This window comes from Theropithecus gelada, chromosome 14 (assembly GCF_003255815.1).
Source record: "Theropithecus gelada isolate Dixy chromosome 14, Tgel_1.0, whole genome shotgun sequence".
In the NCBI taxonomy this organism is placed as follows: Eukaryota; Metazoa; Chordata; class Mammalia; order Primates; family Cercopithecidae; genus Theropithecus; species Theropithecus gelada.
The window spans coordinates 84949086-84968763 of record NC_037682.1 but is presented as its reverse complement, the minus strand read 5'-3'; the positions used below and the strand labels follow the sequence as shown (position 1 = coordinate 84968763).

The following is a 19678-nucleotide window of genomic DNA, read 5'->3' as shown; positions in this document are numbered from 1 at the left end:
AGTTTCTGCAGTTGGCTGCTTACTATGATTAGTACTCCAAAATGCTAATGACTCTACTTCCAATAGTATGGAGAACACTGATAGTCCTTGATGGGAATTGTTTAGCGAGTTATGCAAAATAAATGCATTTGACACGCCTGATTCATTACTCGTGAGAGGCAAGGAGTTTAGTGACTCTATACATAATACCTTTGACCATTATGTGGAGAACGAAGGAACACAATGAAGCTGGTTGGTTGCTGCTAATTTCCATGGACAAAGTGATGAAAGAAAATGATGAACTCAGCAATTCTATCTCCCAGCTTCAGAAGCAGATACTGAACCTCAAATCTGCTAAGATTGCCCTGAGTGAGAGTCTTCTCTCCTGTAGAGAAAGAGCTGAAATTGTGGAAAAATAGACACAAGCTCTTATCACGCAAGTGGCTCACCTGCAATCAAAGGTGCATGCACAGCCTTGCCAGGTGTCTACTGTTAAAGTGAGGGCATTGATTAGAAAAGAATGGGACCCTGCAACTTGGAATGGGGATATGTGGGATGACCCTGATGAAGCTCGAGACACTGAGTTTGTAAACTCTGATAAACCTTTTTTGCCAGAAGAAACAGCTTCCCCTTCCCCATCCCCAGTAGTGGCAACATCCCCTCCTAACCCATGCTGCCATCAGCCTTTCCGCCTTTGTCTCAGGAAATAAACCCTGCCCTGCCTAAGGCAACAGTGATGGCCTCCCCTGAAGCAGTTTCCAGGCAAGATAATGTTGATTCTCCTCAGGAGCCACCCTAGCACCTCCGTTTGCTTCTAAACCTATAACTATATATATTTTCCATTAGTTCTGTCACTCTAGAGAACCCTGACTAATACAGGTTTCAACATATGAATTTTAGAGAGACAAAAACATTCAATATATAGGATATGTAAATAAACATTTCTCCAAAGAAGACATACATATAGACAACAGGTATATGAAAAGATGTTCAACGTCAATAATCACCAGGGAAATGCAAATCAAAACCACAATGAGATATCACCGCATACCTGTTACAATGTCCATTACAAAAACAAATCCTATAACAAGCGTTGGCTAGGATGTGGAGAAATTGGAACACTTGCACTCTGTTGGTGGGCATGTAAATGCTGCAGCCGTTATGGAAAACAGTATGAAAGGTCCTCAAAATACTAAAAATTGAACTACCATAGGACCCAGAAATCCCGTTTGTGAATATGTGAGTTTGAAGGAGGTAATATAGCCAGTGGCTAAGGATACAGGCTCTATAGTCAAAGTATCTGGTTTCAGAACCTGGTTTAACCACTTACTAGCTATGTAACCCTCAGCAAAGTACATAACTTCCCTGTGCCTCAGTTTCCTCATCTATAAATTGAAGAAAGTAATAGTACCTCCCTCTCAGGATTGTTTTTGGGGCTTAAATATGATAATTAGTCCACATAAAGTCCTTATAACAGTGTCTGGCATATAGTGAGCACTTAGTCCATGCTAGGTGGAGATGTGTGGCAGGCAGTTGGAGATCCACAGGTACAGACAGCAATCATCGGCATGGGGATGAAAGTGAGCATCCGGGAAGCATTCACAGAGCAGGGTCCTCAACCAGGTCTATAGATGAGAAGCACCTGAGGAGCATTTTCAAAGTACATGGGGGTTCGCAACCCCGGCCCTCATAGGGTGTGATTCTGTAGTGTTGAAGTATTCTCTAAAATCTTATTTTGATATATATCCCTAGGGGAAAGCCACTCATATGGAGCAAAAAGTGACCCTAGAAGAAGCTTCGCAAACAAATACAGCATTTCAGAAGTGCACAAAGGGGATTGGGAAGAAATGAGTGGATGGTAAAAGGATGATAGAGGACAGCACAAATGGTGTGTGTGTCTGTGTTGTCTTTGGGCTTGATCCAGTGTGGCTGATGTGTGAGTCCAGGTGTTGGTTCACCCCAGATGTCAACCCAGGCAGAAATCTGGACTTAGATTTGAGTCCTTTTGATGGCTGAGGGTTTCATAGAGGGCCCAGAACTGAGGGGTCCAGAGGAAGATCCTAGAAGGATGAGGAGAAAGGTAGCCAGGTGGCACCTCTGACCAGACTTTTCAGAGTCAAGAAGGTGGAAGACAGGGTTTCCCAAATTTTGCTGTTTTAGCAAAAGCATTTTTATGTATACTCAGGGCCCACAGCATGAGGTCATTCCAAATATGTACACTGCTTGATGTCCTGGGCCTGGGTTTTACCATTCTTTTTCATTCTCTCAGCTCCTGATTCATCACCAAAAACCTACGGATCCAAGAAAAAATTCCAGTTAGTGGATTGTCAGTGCCGAACCCTGGCAAACCAGGTAACAACTATGGGCCCAGGAAACCGAAGACAGCCTTCAATCCATAGTTACTGAGCATGTGCTGTGCATTCAACTCACTACTGAAAGATAGGGATAAGGAGAGGAAGTGTGGACACACTGTCACCAAGAAATCGATGCCTCCTTCTCCTCCAAATCAGGAATAAAGAGCAAATCTCTATAGTTTGTCAGTTTGTGTCTAGCGGGAGGGGAAGCAGCGAGAACAGAAAACAATACGTGCCTGACCAGGTCGCTGCAAACGCTGCCCAGGGCCAGGAAAAGTGGCTGAAGCTCAAAGAGAATCCTTAGGACTCTTCTGCACCTCTCTGGGACTGAGGTGTGGACTGAGCGGCCTCCCTGAGTGGAGCACACTACCATTGCCATCATCAGGACTATGACACCTTCATTCCTAACAGTTAGGTCAAGGACCTCTAGTATTAGAATTAGATTCCTAGACCTGCCTCAAATTTCCAACATCAAAACCTTGTTGGCAGAGCCCAGAAGATTTGCATTTTTAACAAGCTCCCAGGTAGCTAGGTGACTAAGCACAGCACCCAGCCTAGATTCTTCACATTACAGGGGCAGAAAGAGGATCCAGCATAATGCTAAGAGGTCAGCACAATGAGAAAATTCTGGGTTCTTCATTCAGGAAAGCCGCTGGCTGGCCAAGGCCCCCAGGCACATTGTGGACATGCAGTACTTAGCCCACTGCACTTTGTCCCTGTCACACATTCCAAGGTGGGATGAGCGGGCACAGAAGTAGGGTGCTGCCATCAGACAGACTTGAGCTCCACATCTAGCTCTAAACATAGCTCTGAATTCTGGCAATTATTCCATGTTTTTGAGTTTCAGTTTCTTACTATGAAAATTGATCATAGTATCTTTTTCTAAGAGTTTTGTGGGGATTAAATGACATAATGCATATCAAGCCCTTACCACAATGCCTGGTACAAAGAATGCACCAATGGATGTTACTTGACACTAATTTATCAACAGACTGTGACCTCCCAGAGGGCAGGCAACATACCAGACCTGGCCCACAGAGGGCACTCAGTTAGTGTTTGTGGAACTGAAGAAAGCTATTAATTCTGTTGGCGCTAAACAAAGATCTGAGATTTCTACAAATATGAAGTCCACAAATACATAACCATAGAAAGGAACTGGGGTGCAGCTGCCCTTCCCCCACTTCCATGTCCCCGACCCCACTTTCTCTCCTCCCCTTCCTGTCCTTCTACTTCTCTTTTTCATTTTTGAGACAGGGTCTCACTGTCACTTTGTCACCCAGTCTGGAGTACAGTGGTACAATCTCAGCTCACTGCAGCCTCAACCTCCTGGGCTGAAGTGATCCTCCCACCTCAGCCTCCTGAGTAGTTGGGACCACAGGAATGGGCCACCATGCCCAGCTAATTTTTGTAGAGACAGGGTTTTGCCATGTTGCTCAGGCTGGTCTTGAACTCCTGGGTTCAAGCCGAGGCAGGGGTGAGGCACCGCGCCTGGTGATAGCCCTTCCTTTCTTTGTATATGACTTTCCTCCTTCATTTTATGTAGTTATAATAACAAAAGCTAATAATTACTGGGTTCTGGCCACATGTCAGGCAGTGTCCTCAGTTCTGCAGATGTATTATCCCAGTGAATCCTCACAACAACCTGGGAGGCTGACTACGGCACGATCCTCACTTTAAGATGAGGAACAGGGAGGTTAAGAGATTTTCCCCAAATCACACAACCTGAACGTGATGGAACCAGGAAGGGAGGCCAAACAGACTTTGTGCTCCAGATGCTGGAGAAGTGTGAGAGTGTGTGTGTGTGTGTGTGCGCGCGCAGTGTTGTTTGTGATGTGGTGGCTATGTGTGTGTAACATATGTATGTGTACAGTGTGGAGTATGGTGGCTATGTGTGCATAGTGTGGTGTGTCTGTGGTGTGATGCATGTGTGGTTGTGATATGTGTGTGTGTGTGTGTGTGTGTGTGTGTGTGTGTAAGGAAGGTCAATGGGGGAGTGTGGAATGCTTGCCCTCTGCACCTGCCCCACCTGAGGCCCTTGCAGAGTTACCAAGTTCCAGCCCTACTGACCTCTCTCTTTCATCCTTGCTAACAGGAAGAGATCCTGCCACGCCCGGGGGAAGGGGAGAAAGTAGCCAGGAGGCCAAGGCAGGAGGAGGAGGGTCACCTATGAGAAGGAGTTGGGCTCTTCTGCCCCAGGCCTTTCCTCATTCTGTCCCTTCCTTGGTTTTGTGTGCACCAAGTCCCCAAGACACCACCAAGAGTGTTTGCCAGGTCCCATGGCTGTGAGCATCTCCTGGATCAACCTGAACCCATGGCACTGATGAGCTCCTTGTCCCAGCATGAAGTTCCCCCAGCCTTGGGGCTGTGATGCCAACAGGACAGTGTGGTCCAGCACGCTGCCTGGTCTCACCCTTGCAGCAGACTCACTCCCACCATTTCATGAGTTTGTCGTGCAGCTGGTGTGCCTCAGATCCAGGCTAGAGAGCATCTGCCTGGTGCTGCACACCAACGATGGGTGGAGCTGGGCTCTGCAGCGCCTCTGCATGGCTGCCCTTGGAAGAGTCCTGAATGCAGTGCCGTGGGTTCCAAAGGGCCAAGAGGATCCTCTTGTACTCGCTGCGGAAGTTTTGGTTCAGGAGCCCATAGACAATGGCATTCAGGCAGCTGTTGAAATAAGCCAGTAAGTAGCTAGTGACAAATAGCCCCTCAGGGATCTGGGGAGCCATTTCTTGTGGGTTGATGGCCACAGCGAGGCCGATGCAGTTAAGTGGGGCCCAGCAGACGGCAAAGATCACAAACACCACAAACATGGTTAGAAAGCTCCGCAAGTCGCTGGGCCTCAGGCACAGCGTGCTCTCTGGCTTGGCTTTCCTGCGGGCCTGGAGCACCAGCACCCAGATGCGCAGGTAGCAGAAGGACACGACAGCGATGGGGAGGAGAAAGTGGATGACCACCACTGCTGCCGTGTACTGGGTGCTGGCCGTCTGGATGAAGGTGCAGGAATAGATGCGTGGGTCGTACTCCAGGGACCCCACAAAGAAGTTGGGCAGCAAGGCCACCACGGTGAGGAGCCAGACAAGGCAGATGTGCAGAGGGGTGTGCCAGCGCCTGTAGATTCGGTGGTAGGCCATGCTGTGGCAGATGTAGCAGTAGCGGTTAATGGCGATGGCAGTGATGTTGAAGACAGAGCCGATGACACTCAGGCCCATCACAAAGGCGCTGGCCTTACAGTGCTCCTCCCCCAGGGCCCAGCCGTCATAGAAGATGGCCACGAGGATTAGCGGGTAGGGGTACAAGGCCACCACCAGGTCAGCCAACGCCAGACTCACCAAGAACAAATTACCTGAAGCAGCAAACAGAGCAACAGTCAGCACGAGACCCCACGACTTAGATTCTGTAGAACATCCTACCCTTCACCAAGTTACTTTTGGCAACGTGAGTGGAAACAAAGTGGCTCCTAGAGGTGCAGAACTGAAGACTCAGATGCATTTCTGCCATTCACTAGCTATATGACTGAGGCAAGCTATTTAAGCTCTCAGAACCCCATTTTCCTAATTTGTGAGCTAGTGTCAGTGATACCTACCTCATGGTATAGCTGTAAGAATTAATGATACAAAGTTCTTGGGGATTTCACAGGTGCTCACACATGCTAACTGTTTCTATGATAGGCACAGATGCTCAGGGGCTTTGCATCATTGAAGCTCCAGCAAAGATTTCAGAGGAGGCAAGTCTGAAAGTCAGGAGTGTGGATTTCTCATCACTACCATCCCTCCCTCTCATTCCCTCACCTCCCTACACATCTCTCTGGTGGTCTCCTTTTGCATTTTCTCCCCACTGGTTAACAGGCTACTTTCTAAGTGTCTTTAAGTGGCTTTTGTAAATGTGAATTGCATTTTGCAGCTGGGCTAGAAGAAAGGTGTTGAGAGTGGGAACCACGTGTTTCTGGTATTCCCCTTTGTGCCCTGTCTGGGCCAGTACTCCCAGCCTTGTGGCCATGTTGACAGACACTTGCCGTAGTGGCACCGAGCCCCAGCCCTGTGGGGTGAGGAAGCGCTGTCAGCACTCCTAAGCTCACAGCCTCTGGGGGACCTCCCTGCTTTGCCTGCACCATGGCAACCTTTCTGGACTATCTAGGCAATTATCCTTTGAATGGAGCCTTCTCTAACATCACCAAGCTTGGTCAACCAGAGAGAGCCTCAGGAAACCATACACCCATCAATTAATATGATTCAGGCATGTTCTAAGCTGAAGTCCTAGGGTGGAGGCAGGGCTTACTCCAAAAGAACACAATCTCTGCTCCAAGTGTTTGCATTCTAAAACCAACACTGACTCACGAATAGAGCACCGAGAACCTAAAAGTTCAGACAATACAAAACTTATAGTGTGAGCAGTTCCATCACTAATGCCAATTTTCTCATTCACCAAGTGTTGTACTTTTTGAATACATACTGTATGCCCAAAAGATAACAGATTCTCCCTCCAGCAGGGGCCCTGAGTGATGCAGTGTGCACTGGGCATGTCTTTCAAATTTTCTGGTCTCTTGCCACATGGTGAAGCCTCTGGTCTTAGGGTGGCTGAATGCAGAAGGTGGCTTGGGATGGTGTGAAGGAGTAACTCCCAAGTCAGCAAAGACACGGACATGGAAACTCCACGGCCACCATGTGTCTGTCCCATTGCCACAGAGGCTGCGATGGCTTCAGGGGTCCAGAGGGTCAGGCGGATAGAAAGAGCCCCCAAAGTACAGCAATTGGAGAGGCCAGGCTGTGGATGGATTCCACAGGGTACAGAAAAAGGGAGGCTGAGAGCCACCCAGCTGGGAGTTCACCTGAGTCAGCCCTTCAAGTGAAGTAGATGCCATACCTGGACTTACCCACAAGGGTAGGGAAAGGACTGCCTCCAGCCTTCCCACATTCACCCCATCTCAAAGAAGATTTCCCGTAGCATGGTCCGTATGGGGATGGGAACCTGAAAGACCCTCAGGCAGCCTTCACGAAAGACCTATTTTGTCCTCAGAGGTATGCAGTCAACCCCACTCAGAACCCATACAAGTCTACTGGAGTCCTGGGAGATCTCAAGACCTAACTATAATACTACTGTGTCCACAGCTAGGTTAGGAAACCAGGGAGACAGGATGTAAATGAATAGAAAGGAGATTGTCTGGACAATGAGTGTGCTTGTGAAGTAGTGAGCTTCCCTGTCTCAAGATTGTCCAGCAGATTGGATGGCGAAGGAGAATCATGACTCGACTGAACTGCTGGATTCCTACCTACTCTACTATTTACAGATTTATTTACTTCATGGGTTAAAAATGGCCTCATTTCCTTTCTAGTTGGTAAAGCGAGGCAAAAAAATGTGCAACAAGGACCTGCTTGGGATGTGGAGGGGTTTCGTGCCTTTTCATTTAATTCTCAGCCCGTTGGCTGTCTCCCACTGCTGGATCTCCATCTCTGACTCACCTACACAGACCTCATTTGGTTCCAGGAACACAAGAGATTCCCTCTTTCACATTGCTTGGCTTCAGCTGAATCAGGAGCCCTTGTCTCCTAGAATTTTAAGTGTCCTTTTGAAATCTGGAGGGTTGTGCTGAAGTCAGAGCAACCTGGGATAATCTGAGTCCTGCCACTTTCTGGTCGAGTGAATTTGGGCTAGTTCCCGCATTCCTTTCTGGGTGACTATTCCTTCATGAGCTCCCTTCTTTTCTTTCGGAGTGCTGCCACCACTTCCCCCTGCACACTCATAGGGTTAGTTCTGTGAAGAGAGTCACTCCTCTCCAGCACAGGAAGATGGGTCTCCACAGGACCCACTGGGCACCTAGCCCAGCAACACACAAGCTCTTGGCACTTGCAAGCTGAGCAGAGAAAGTCAAGAGCTGCTGGGAGCCGGTGCCAGCTCTGCCAGCTGTTTCCCTGGGAAGGCAGAGTCAAGTTCTGCTGTGTTAATGTGGCTTATCCCCTAATAATGCCCCAGAGGCTGGCAAACAGCTTGTAAATAGTAAGAAGAACACATTCAACTCCACGTGGAAAGTGATTCAATTACTATCCCCTATTACTCCGGCTGTTCCTAAAAGGCTGAAATCAACCACTTCCTGCTGCAGATTCATCTGCCCAGACATCCCACTGTCTCCAGGCTTTCTTGGCACAATTCCAAATTAGGTGAGTAAAATTCGTGTTTTGTCTTCCATCTGTAAGGAGCCAGGTTCTATGTGGATGACAGTCAAGGGGAGATCCAGTTCTCCATCCACTTCTTCCCCAGACAGGTGAGAAATCACTCAGTATGCACACAGCACTGCAGTCACCCTGTGCATAATGAATATTTATGTCACGAGCCCTGGCGTGACTCGTTTCCATCTGCCTCCAGCAGATAGGGTGTATTAGTGGAGAGAGGCTTTGACAACAGGGCTTTGTTCACTAACGTGGAATCCCCTTCCAGGATTCATACGCAGAGTGCATCCTTTCACACACACAACCATCACAGTCTCCTCCCTCTTCTCTTCCTCTCTCTTTCTTTCTGGAAAAAGTATTTCTTAATGGAGACCTGGTACTCTAGGAAAGAGCCAACCAGTGCTGAGCTATCTAATATTCATCAGATAGGAGAATTCTGGAAGGTAAACCTCCCTGTAACCCTTGCCCCTCTTCTCTGTGCTCACCCTCCATGCTCAGAAGAAAAATTTGGTTAGACATAAATTCTCCTTGGTCATTGAGCTAACAGACAAGATAGAAAGAGAGAATCATCAAGTCATTTATGTGACAAATATTGCTGCGTATATACTAGGTTCTGCCTGTGACTATGCCAGATGGACAGGCTACCTCCCCTTACAAAGTTTATGGTCTCTTAGAGAAGACCATTAAACAAATAAAAACAAGGTGCTTGGCCGGGCGCGGTGGCTCAAGCCTGTAATCCCAGCACTTTGGGAGGCCGAGACGGGCGGATCACGAGGTCAGGAGATCGAGACCATCCTGGCTAACACAGTGAAACACCATCTCTACTAAAAAATACAAAAAACTAGCCGGGCGAGGTGGCGGGCGCCTGTAGTACCAGCTACTTGGGAGGCTGAGGCAGGAGAATAGCGTAAACCTGGGAGGCGGAGTTTGCAGTGAGCTGCGATCCGGCCACTGCACTCCAGCCTGGGTGGCAGAGCCAGACTCCGTCTCAAAAAAAAACAAAAAAAACAAAGAAAAACACAAGGTGCCAAGAGGGTTATATTGAGGAAGTCAACAAATGATCTATGTTTTCTAACAGTGTTAAACTTTCTGTGCCTTGAGGTCTTCTTCCACTCTTCCATCTGTTTAATAATGTGTAATAGATTTATTGAGTGCCTACCACATTCAAGTAAGACACAGTGATGGATGAAAAACGTGGCCCCTGCCATTGAGATGCCCATGGACCTGTTGGGGAAACAACAGAGAAACAGTAGCCATTCAATGTGGTGAGAGCTGGAAGAAAGGCCAGAACAAGGTGGTGGGAATAGTGGGGAATTTGTGAGTCAACTTGGAACTGGGGACAATGGCAGGATATGGGGCTGGTTAGGCAGGACAATTCACCAAGGAGCCAGACAAAATTACCAAGACTTTTGCAACAGGACTCCTCACTCCCAGAATGGCTGTTTACCTTAAATGAGATCTTGTATGGCAAAGGTTATGAGAAATAATAATCCCCAAATTAATGTGAGATATTCTTATTAGTTATGTTTTGGGGATGGGCATTTGAAGTAATTGACCATATAATTTATTCACAACTTGATTTTCAAACAAACGCTAAAACAATGCATTCATTGTAAGCTCATAATTAGGTTCCCAAATCTCTTGAGAGCAGGTACTTTTTCTTCCAAAGTCACATATTTATGAAAACTTAGGATGTGTGGATGAATCATACAGGAGCTGAGTTGAAATCTAACTTTGATTTAATTAAAAAATAAAAAATGGCTAATTAATAGTGTACACAGATATATACGGGGGTACTTCAGTCACTTAAAAGAAGAAAATATATTTAAAAACATAAGAAGCATCCATTTTTAAAAATAACTAAGATGCTGTTACAAAACATTCTTCAATAACCATCAAAAGAGATCGTTTTGAAATTCTGATAGGTAACATTTTATTACTTTACACTTAATAGCAACAAAACAATTGATATAACATGGTAAAGTTGATAGTATAGTTTTACATAAACGGACTCCATTGTTTTTCACAAGAATTCCTTAACGTTGATAGCATGATTTCTGTTTTATAGATAAAGAAACCCAGTTTGTATGAATTGCTCATAGCCATAACACAGAAAGATTGAGAAAGAACAAGAAGAGGAGAAAACCAAAGAAAAGAAACATCAAGGGAATTAAGAGAAAAGGTGTAGAGAGTTTCTTGGTCATCTACAAAAGTGAGAAAGGGCAGAAAAGTGCTCATTGGACTTGGCAATTAGGATGTCAGCAGTGACATTAACAAGAGAAAATTCTATTGAGTGCTGTGGGATCCAATTTTGCCCTGGAGATTGCTCTATTGGTGTTGCCTTCAAGAGAAGGAGACAGAGAGTGGTGCTTAGGAAGGACTATCCCTTTGATAGGAGACTGTGGAGGCTTTTTTTTCCTTTTCTTTCTCTCTTTCTCTCTCTCTCAAAGGAAAGAGACTTGAATCTGGCATATAATAAGCACCTAGTAATGTAAGCTATTATTTGTTATTGTTGTTTTATATTTATTAGCTGTACTGACAGGTCAAGAAAGAGGCTCTTAAGGTGGGACTGGGATCCCTGTGAGATAAGATGTGAGAAGTAGTAGGGAGATGAAGATAAAGAAAGTAGGACATTCCCTCTAGATGGTAAACTCCCTAAGAACTGGGGCTTTACTTGCCAATTCTCTATCTTCTACTCCTCCAGCAGTAAGTATTTTAAATTGTAAGAGCCAATAGGAGCTTTCAGTTTTCTCTGAGTTTTGTGGTATATCATATCCGAATGCAGAATCCAGCTTTCTGGAGATAAAGACAATCAAACATGAAAGCCTTTATCCCTTGAGTTACTGAGAGTTACGTGGAAGGAATTAAAGAGGATTATTAGCTTTCCTGATTATTCAGCTAAAGACATAATGATGGGATTTAAAAACTGTTCATTTTTGCTCAGTGAAGAGGCAATAAGGTATTCACAGCTGAAATGCAAAGTTGGACAGCTGAAGAAACATTCGGGAAGGAGTCCAAGGTAGCCCAGTTTGGTCTTGCATGCTGAGCAGGTCAAAAGACACCTGACGCCAAGTGATATCTCAATGAGTGGTCGGTGGTAGGATAGAAGCCTGGATGGAGTGGGCTCCACTTCATCCTGGAACTCCTGGAGGGTAGGGGCTGTGGGCCTATTAAGCATTTCCCTCTAGGCCTTCCAGAGCCTTTGTCCGGAACCACACGCCTTACCAAGCATCATTGGCTGCCTCAGTCAACAAGTGTTGGAAGAGAAGAGGCAAGGAACAGGGGCCACAGTTCTTTTCTAATCTAACTGGGGAAGCAAAGCACCTGCATAGGCAGAATATTCCCACCAAGAATCTCCCAGGCAGTTACTGGTTCTGGATAGGAGATGGTGTGAATTCTCAGCATCACTGGCGGCCTGGAGGAGGGGCAGCTTTGCCAGCATAGACAGAGTGACCTTGGACAAAGATCTGTGTGTTCAGCAAGCAAATCCTCCATGTTTTTCTAGGCAATGTTAACATCAAATAGTTCATATATTTCTGCTTTACCAATCATCAGTGTACCCCAGAAATGCCAATTTGTGCATTCACTAAACCTCCCAGACAGCCTCTTTAACCCATTCGCAGCACAAAAATCCATTGTCAGACCATAGCTTCTGACTGTTACTTGGAAAACTAAGGTGGGTGTGCCTATGGAGCCAGGAATAACTGGTGTTGTTATGCCTTCCTCTCTGATAATGGAGTGTACTTGGATGTTACAGTGAGGACATGGTTCTCTTAGCTCTCTTACATGGCCTGCATATTACAGGCAGCTTAAAAGTGGCAACCTCGGGCCAGACCAAGAAAGGGGCTGTATTATAAAGGGGCCATATTAGTCCGTTTTCATGCTGCTGATAAAGACATACCCAAGGCCAGGCACAGTGGCTCACACCTGTCATCCCAGAACTTTGGGAGGCTGAGGCAGGAGTTTGAGAGGTCAGGAGTTTGAGACCAGCCTGACCAACATAGAGAAACCCTGTCTCTACTAAAAAATGCAAAATTAGTTGGGTGTGGTGGTGCATGCCTGTAATCCTAGCTACTTGGGAGGTGGAGGCAGGAGAATAGCTTGAACCCAGGAGGCAGAGGTTGCGGTGAGCCAAGATCATGCCATTGCACTCCAGCCTGGGCAACAAGAGTGAAACTCCGTCTCAACAACAACAACAACAACAACAAAAAGACATACCCATGGCTGTGCAACTTACAAAAGAAAGAGGTTTCGTTAGGCTTACAGTTCCACATGGCTGGGGAAGCCTCCCAATCATGGTGGAAGGCAAGGAAGAGCAAGTCATGACTTACGTGGATGGCAGCAGGCGAAGAGAGAGAGCTTGTGCAGGGGAGCTTCTCTTTTTCCATCAGATCTCATGAGATTTATTCACTATTGTGAGAACAGCATGGAAAAGACTTGCTCCCATGATTCAATTACCTCCCATCAGGTCCCTCCTACAACACGTGGGAATTCAAGATGAGATGTGGGTGGGGACACAGCCAAACCATGTCAGGGGCAAACTGCCTGAGAGGAATCACTAGGGTACAACCATGGCATGGTTGGAACCTGCTGAGCAACTTTAGCCACAGAGGTGAATCATAGATCAGGCATGCCTTCATGCACAAGGTGCCAATAGTCAGCTTAAAGTGAGATTACTTTGGGCTGTTCTCAAAGCAATTCAGTTTCATGAAAACCCATATTGATTATTTATGCAGTGCTGAGTATTGTAACTGAGGTCTATCCCAGCTCATGGAGCAAAATCAATTAATTTTCCCCCACTACCTGGTGTCTTGTCTATTTCCAATTTGTCTCATCAGAGATGTGTTCTGTTCTAACTATGCGTCTGGCTCTGTGGACAGAAACTGACTAAAAGTGTCTACTCTCTACAGGTGCACAGTCCAGCGGGGAGGGACAAAGAACAATAGTACAGTGAGGGGGGTGCTGTACTGGGGAGGGCATAGGTATCTGAGAAGCCCAACAAAGGAGACACTTACTATCCCCTTCATGGTATTAATAATCTACATTGATAATCCTGCAGGGGAGTTAGGGAAGGGGTTGAAGGAGGAGCAGCTATTGACTGGGCAGAAGAGGCTGAGAAAGTACATCAGGGAGTGCAGACCCTTTGGGAAGTGGCAGCAGCTCACTGTGGCACCAGTGAGAGGAGGGCGATAAGGCTGTAAGTTAGGTGGGCTAGGCCAGCTACAAATGGCTGTGGGAGCTGTGCTCTGGAGATGGAGGGCAGCCACTAAAGACAGGGCAACTCTTGGCAGTGGTAACAGCGGCTGGAGGAGGGAGCAGGAAAAGCTTTCAAACACTGTGGGTAGTGTTTGCTCAAGAGATGATGAAGGCATGAAATGGGGGCAGTAAGAATAAGGAGGCAGGAAAGGGAGAAATTGAGAAATAGTGGAAGGTAAAATCATTAGGACATGTGGCATGAAAGAGTAGGAAGAACCAAAGGTGACTTTCAGGGCACAGGTATCCGAGAGATGAAGAGAAAAAGGAAATCCAAAAACTAGCACCAGGTAAGCCGAGGAAATGAAAGGTCCTACAGAGGGAGTGGCCCTCAGTGTCACACACAGCACAGAGGAACATTTCCAGAGAATGGAGCTCAGAGGACTGAGGATGAATGAGAAGCAATGGGGTAGAGACAGTGGATGTCCACAACTACATTAAAATGTCTGACTGAAAAGGGAGGGAGAGAGGTAGTGATGAAGTTAGGAGGGGCATGAAGTCAAGAAAAGAGTCTTTTGTTCTTTTAAAACAGGAGACTTTGTGTATAGTGTGTGTGTGTAAAATGGAGGAAGTTTCCAGAAGAGAGAAAATAACAGCTCAAAAATGCAAGAGATAAATATTAGCGAGGTGTAGCTTAAGGGTCAGGGCAGCAGTGACGAGCCCAGGAGGGAAAGTTCTCAACTGTTCTCAGGAGAGTCCAAAGTGTGGCAAGTCCCTGGGAAGCACACTCTGACAAGCGTAAGGTGCCAACTCAGTGCCATGGGCTGTGCGAGACACTAAGAATGTAGCAAAGAGTGAACACATTTGGCCTTACCTTTTAAGTTGGGTCAGTGCTCTGACCCTACCTCCCACCTTGCCTCCACTCCTCCCTGTCTGCCTTTCTCTAGTGCTATCTCTGAAGTCAACCCACCACATACAGCAACCGAAGCCGCAGATAGGATATCCCTGAAAAAAAGGACAATTAGTGTAACCACTCACCCTGCCATCAGGAGCGACACTGGTAGGGATGATACAGAGCTGCTCCGCAGAGGATGGGTTTGTAATAGGCAAGTAAAGGATACTGGTGTCTCCTGGGAAACATGCTGTGATCTCAATATGGGCTATGCATCTTGGTTATCGGAAATATATGTATTCTCATTGTCACAGACTTAAGTTATTAATACCAATGATTTAAGGAGCCAGACTTCAGTATGGAAAGGACTGAAGAAACGTTTCTTAAAGTAAATCCGAACTCTTCAGTAAGACAAGGCCTGATTAAGAGTAGAATGGGTGCTAACTATTCAAAGAGCTGTAGGTTTTAAGCACCTTTTGAAATCTCACTCTGCTGAGATCATTTAGTTCAAGTCAGTACTACAATTGTTTGTGACTATCACCAATAAAGCCAGTGGTCACATAAGAACTGGTTAAATTGCAACACTGTAGCAGTGGCAGGAATTGATGTCATTTAGATATAGTGTTATTTATTTATTTATTTTTCAGGTGCTGGGCTGTAGCAGACACATCAGGAGGTAGGAAAGATAGAACAGAGGATATGCCAGCAATTGAACATGCTCATGACCCTCCCCAGTGACGCTCTCAAATTGGTAAGGATTCTGTAGACCCTGCCAGGATCACAGAAAAGCCCAGCCCTTTGTAGGATGCAGTGGGGGAGGGGTGCTTTTCTCCTTCCAGCAAAAGGAAGCAACTCCTACTTCCCTCAACCACCTTTCTCACGGTGGGCAATCCAAATTACTGAGTAGGGAGCCACGGCCTGACAGACCTGCTCTAAATACTCAATAAGTCAGGGACAGAAGGGGCCAATGTCAGAACCAGGAGGGCCAATTTCTCCCCCACAGAGCCAGGAGTTGTCTCCCTTTTGCCTCCCTGTTCAGGGAATGAATGTTTATGATGGCTGCAAGGGACAATGTCTCAAAAATATTAAATGCAGTTTTCTAATCATAACCTGTTCTTCCCTAATATATAAGCTTTTCTTCAAAGGACACAATATTTTGAACAATGTAGTCCAGAAAACAGCCACCACTACCGAAGTGGCTGAGTTAGAAAGCTTACTTCTTCTTCATAATGTTATGTTTCCCATTTGATGGCTGGATACTCACCGTTGGAGCAGTTTCTTGTTTGTTTTTTTAGATAAAAATCCTAGAGTCAGCCGGACGCGGTGGCTTATGCCTGTAATCCCAGCACTTTGGGAGGCTGAGGCGGGTGGATCACTTGATTGAGGTCAGGAGTTTGAGACCAGCCTGGCCAACATGGTGAAACCCTGTCTCTACCAAAAACATAAAAAATTACCTGGGTGTAGTGGCACACGCCTGTAATCTCAGCTGCTCACGACCCTGAGGCAGGAGACTCCCTTGAACCTGGGAGACGGAGGTTGCAGTGAGCCTAGACTGTGCCACTGCACTCCAGCCTGGGTGACAGAGCGAGAGACTCCATCTCAAAAAAAAAAAAAGGAAAAAAAGAAAAAATTCTAGAGTCACAGACCACACCAAATAGATATTACCATTTGCTAAAAATGGTCTGACTCCTTAAAAAAGCATTTTTAAGCTATACAATTGTTTTTCTGCTGCTATCTTTCCATTTTTAATTCACTCTAATATTTGAATTTGCCCCCAAGGCCCAACTTGAGAGACTGCAAAATTAACAGGTCACCGAGCTCCCTCCTAGGCTGAAATGGTCAGCATGCCCCATGACCTGTGAGGGTGAGAGTTCAGACACCGACCCCTCCCCCTGCACTCTGGTTTTCTTTCTTTGAAGACCTGACTAGGGGAATATTGAAACGAGAGTGAATTGAAATAGGAGAAATATTTTCAGGTTTGCAACACGATTTAGCCAAATCATTGCTTTAATTTTCACAGTTAATCCCAGGAATTCCCAGTCTTCAGAAAAGACCACAATATTTCAAAGCAATTTAGTTCAGTCCAAGCAGAATCTGCAATTTCTGCATTTACACTCTGTCCACTGGAATTGGGTCTTCAGATGACCTGGAGATAAGTTTTTGACACAAAACCTACTGAAATGCTTCCATTGATTAACTCATTTTTTCAGCAAGGATTTTCTAAGCAACTACTACATAAAGCTACAGTGCTTGGCAAGGAAGGAAGTGGGGTGACAAGCACAAGTGGTGTTCTGTGGCCTGATGTGGGCACCTCTGGAAAGGCACACATTGGAGCGCGACGGGTAGCGATGGCATCCAGCAGCGTGGGTTCCCACAGCGCCAAAAAGCGCGCCAGTAAAACTTTCCGTAATTCCTTCTGTGCCAAGTGCATCCTGGGCAGTCGCATTTCGGAGGGGCAGAACTCACCCTAACTTTTGAGTACAGAGTCAAACTTAGGGACTAGGTTAGAGTGAAGGGAAAGGGGAGCCCGGGCTGAGGAGGGAAAAGGCAGCGCATATCCCGGGGTCAGGGACAAGACCAGAGGACAAGGAAGGGCCCGACCCCATCACCCAGCATCAGGAATGGTGCTCACCTGCGTTTCGGAGCTTGCGGTTCCTGAGCACGGAGAGAATCACCAGGAGGTTGCCCACAACGTCCACGGCGGTGGTGACGATGAGCACCACGGATAGCGCGGGAGCCACCCAGGGAGGTCGAGGGGTCCTGGAGGGTTGCGCGCTACCAGTACCCAACCAGCCCGGGCGCACTGCCCACCCGCCGGCCTCGCAGCAGTTGGCGAAGGAGCCGTTCTCTGACATCGCAGACTCTCCCGCGCTGCGCTTTGGCCACCGCGCGGCCTCGGACAGCCGCACGGCTGGCGCAGTACTGAGCCGGGCGCTCCCTTCCCTGCCCAGCTCCCGTGTGCAAGGGAGGAGGCCAGTGGGGAGGGGTCTGGAGGAGACAACTAATTAAGCGTGGGCAGGGGATGGAGAAAAATATAGGAATGGGAGGAGAACTTGGGGTGCAGCCGTTGCAGAAAGGAGTGCGTCCCTCAGCGGTGCGCTCAGGAACAGCTGGGACCGCACAGCTGTCTCTGCCACCCCGCCCCCAGCACGTGCCTAGCTCATCTCAGGCCGCGGAGCGCATCTAGCCTCTGTCCCTCAGTACACAACTACACCTGAGACCCCGATTTCCTCCACAGCGTCCCCAAGAGAATCTGTGTCCAGCTAGGGACATCCAACCCAGGTTTATAGACTGGAGAAGGTGCTGATGGTCGGGACCTCCCATCGGTTGTCAAGAAAGGCAAGGTTTGAGGTCCCACAGGGCTGTGCAGCTCGAAGGAGAATGCAGTTCCTAAGATGGGGGGACAGAGCCCAGAACAAAGTAGTGTAGACTTGTATTCTAGGGAGCTGCAGAAAAATACGAACCTAGCCATTTTCTGAGCACTCGCTGGGTATTGTGGGGGACATTAGTGATGTCTCTACTTGGTCCTCTTTATAAAGCCAATACTTTAATATATTTACCAATATATATTTACACATAATACTTAAATAGATGTATGGCCAATATTGGGGGTTGTGATGTGGTTTTTCGAGGGGTTAGGACAAGAAAAAGAGTGAGGCATGTAATCTCATGTAATCATTACAATAAAGAAGGAACTTGGGTGCCCTTTATTAAAAGTGTTTGAGTCCTGATCTGGTGATAATAATAATAGATAACTTCTCTTGGGGGATAATCTTATGCCAAGTTTGTCCTAAGCACTTTTCACACCCACTAGAATCACTAAAATCAAAATGACTGATTATCCTAAATTTGTGGAGGAAGTTAAACAACCAGAACTCTCATACAGTGCTTTTATGAGAATGCAAAATGGTACAACCACTTTGAAGAGCTGTCTGTTAGCTCCTAATAAAGTTAAACATACACCTATTCTATGACCAGAAGTTCCAAATGAAAAGGAAATATATTTCCACAAAAAGACGTGCACAAGAACGTCCAGAGCAGCCTTGTTTATAGGAGCTCAAATCTGGAAACACCCACAATTTCCATCAACAGAAGAATGGATAAACAAATTGTGGTATGACCTTGCGATGGAATACCACTCAGCTATAAAGATGATTGACCTACACAACAGCATGAATTGATCACAAATATGTTGTATTGAACAAAAGAAGCCAGATACCAAAAAATATATACTATATTATTCCAAGTATATGAAGTCCAAAATCAGGAAAAATTAATATATTTTCTAATAGAAATCAGAAAAGTGGTTACATTTGAGGGTGGGTATTGAGAAGCGAACACCAAATGATTTCTGGATTGTTATTTTTACATGTGTTATTTTACATAAATTATATTGCCCCTCTCCCTTAAAGGGGGGAAAAAAAGAAGGAAGGATGCAGTGCAGAGGGAGGGGCTGATGAGGCAGAGGTGTGAGTGGATGATGAAGGGAAGGGAGAGGGAAGGGAGAGGTGAAGTGAGCTCATCCTTGAAGTGAGCTAATCCAGAACTCCTTAAAGTGAGCTCATCCCAAACCCAAGGAAGGAATATTATTTGTTAGGAGAGGGAGGCTTGCTTTCTTGTAGTAGAAAGCAATCAGAAGCCAGATGCAAATTCAGATGCGCTTCTAAACTGGTGTGAGGAAATAAGAGAGCTCCTGTCTGGCTTCTGTATTCTCAGGGAGTTAGAGGCTACTCATTAGCCAGGATTCAGGGGAACAGTGTGGGAGGTTTGAAGACAAAAAAAGGTATGAAGGAGCATTTCAGAAACTGGGAACATTAACTAGTAAAATGTAACAGGTGTGTCAGGAGCATGAATGTCCCCCTGCAGCTTGAGATGATGGCTTCAAATGATGCCACTCAGCCTGGCCAGTGGTTGTTATCAGCAACTTGGAGCTGCTCGGCACAGGCATGGAGAAGGCAGAGTGAATGAATTTCAGTTAGGATTGGGGTCTGTTGGGTAGGAGCAAATAACAGAAGAAAGTTCAGGGGCCTGGTGAGAAGATGGATCCTGGGGTTTAAGTTAATGAGGGGTGATGAGAAAACAGAGAGGCTGATGGGCTG

General features: G+C 46.5%; 1 protein-coding gene across 1 annotated transcript; it reads right to left on the bottom strand.

Annotated features, from left to right (window-relative positions):
• Positions 1–4339: 4339 nt before the first annotated feature.
• On the bottom strand, positions 4340–17531 carry MTNR1B (melatonin receptor 1B). Its single transcript, XM_025357858.1, has 2 exons — positions 17212–17531; positions 4340–5676 (listed from the first exon to the last, which is right to left on the bottom strand). Exons 1-2 carry the CDS (start codon positions 17432–17434, stop codon positions 4811–4813), a joined length of 1089 nt encoding a protein of 362 aa, XP_025213643.1. The 5' UTR covers positions 17435–17531; the 3' UTR covers positions 4340–4810.
• Between the last annotated feature and the right edge of the window lie 2147 nt (positions 17532–19678).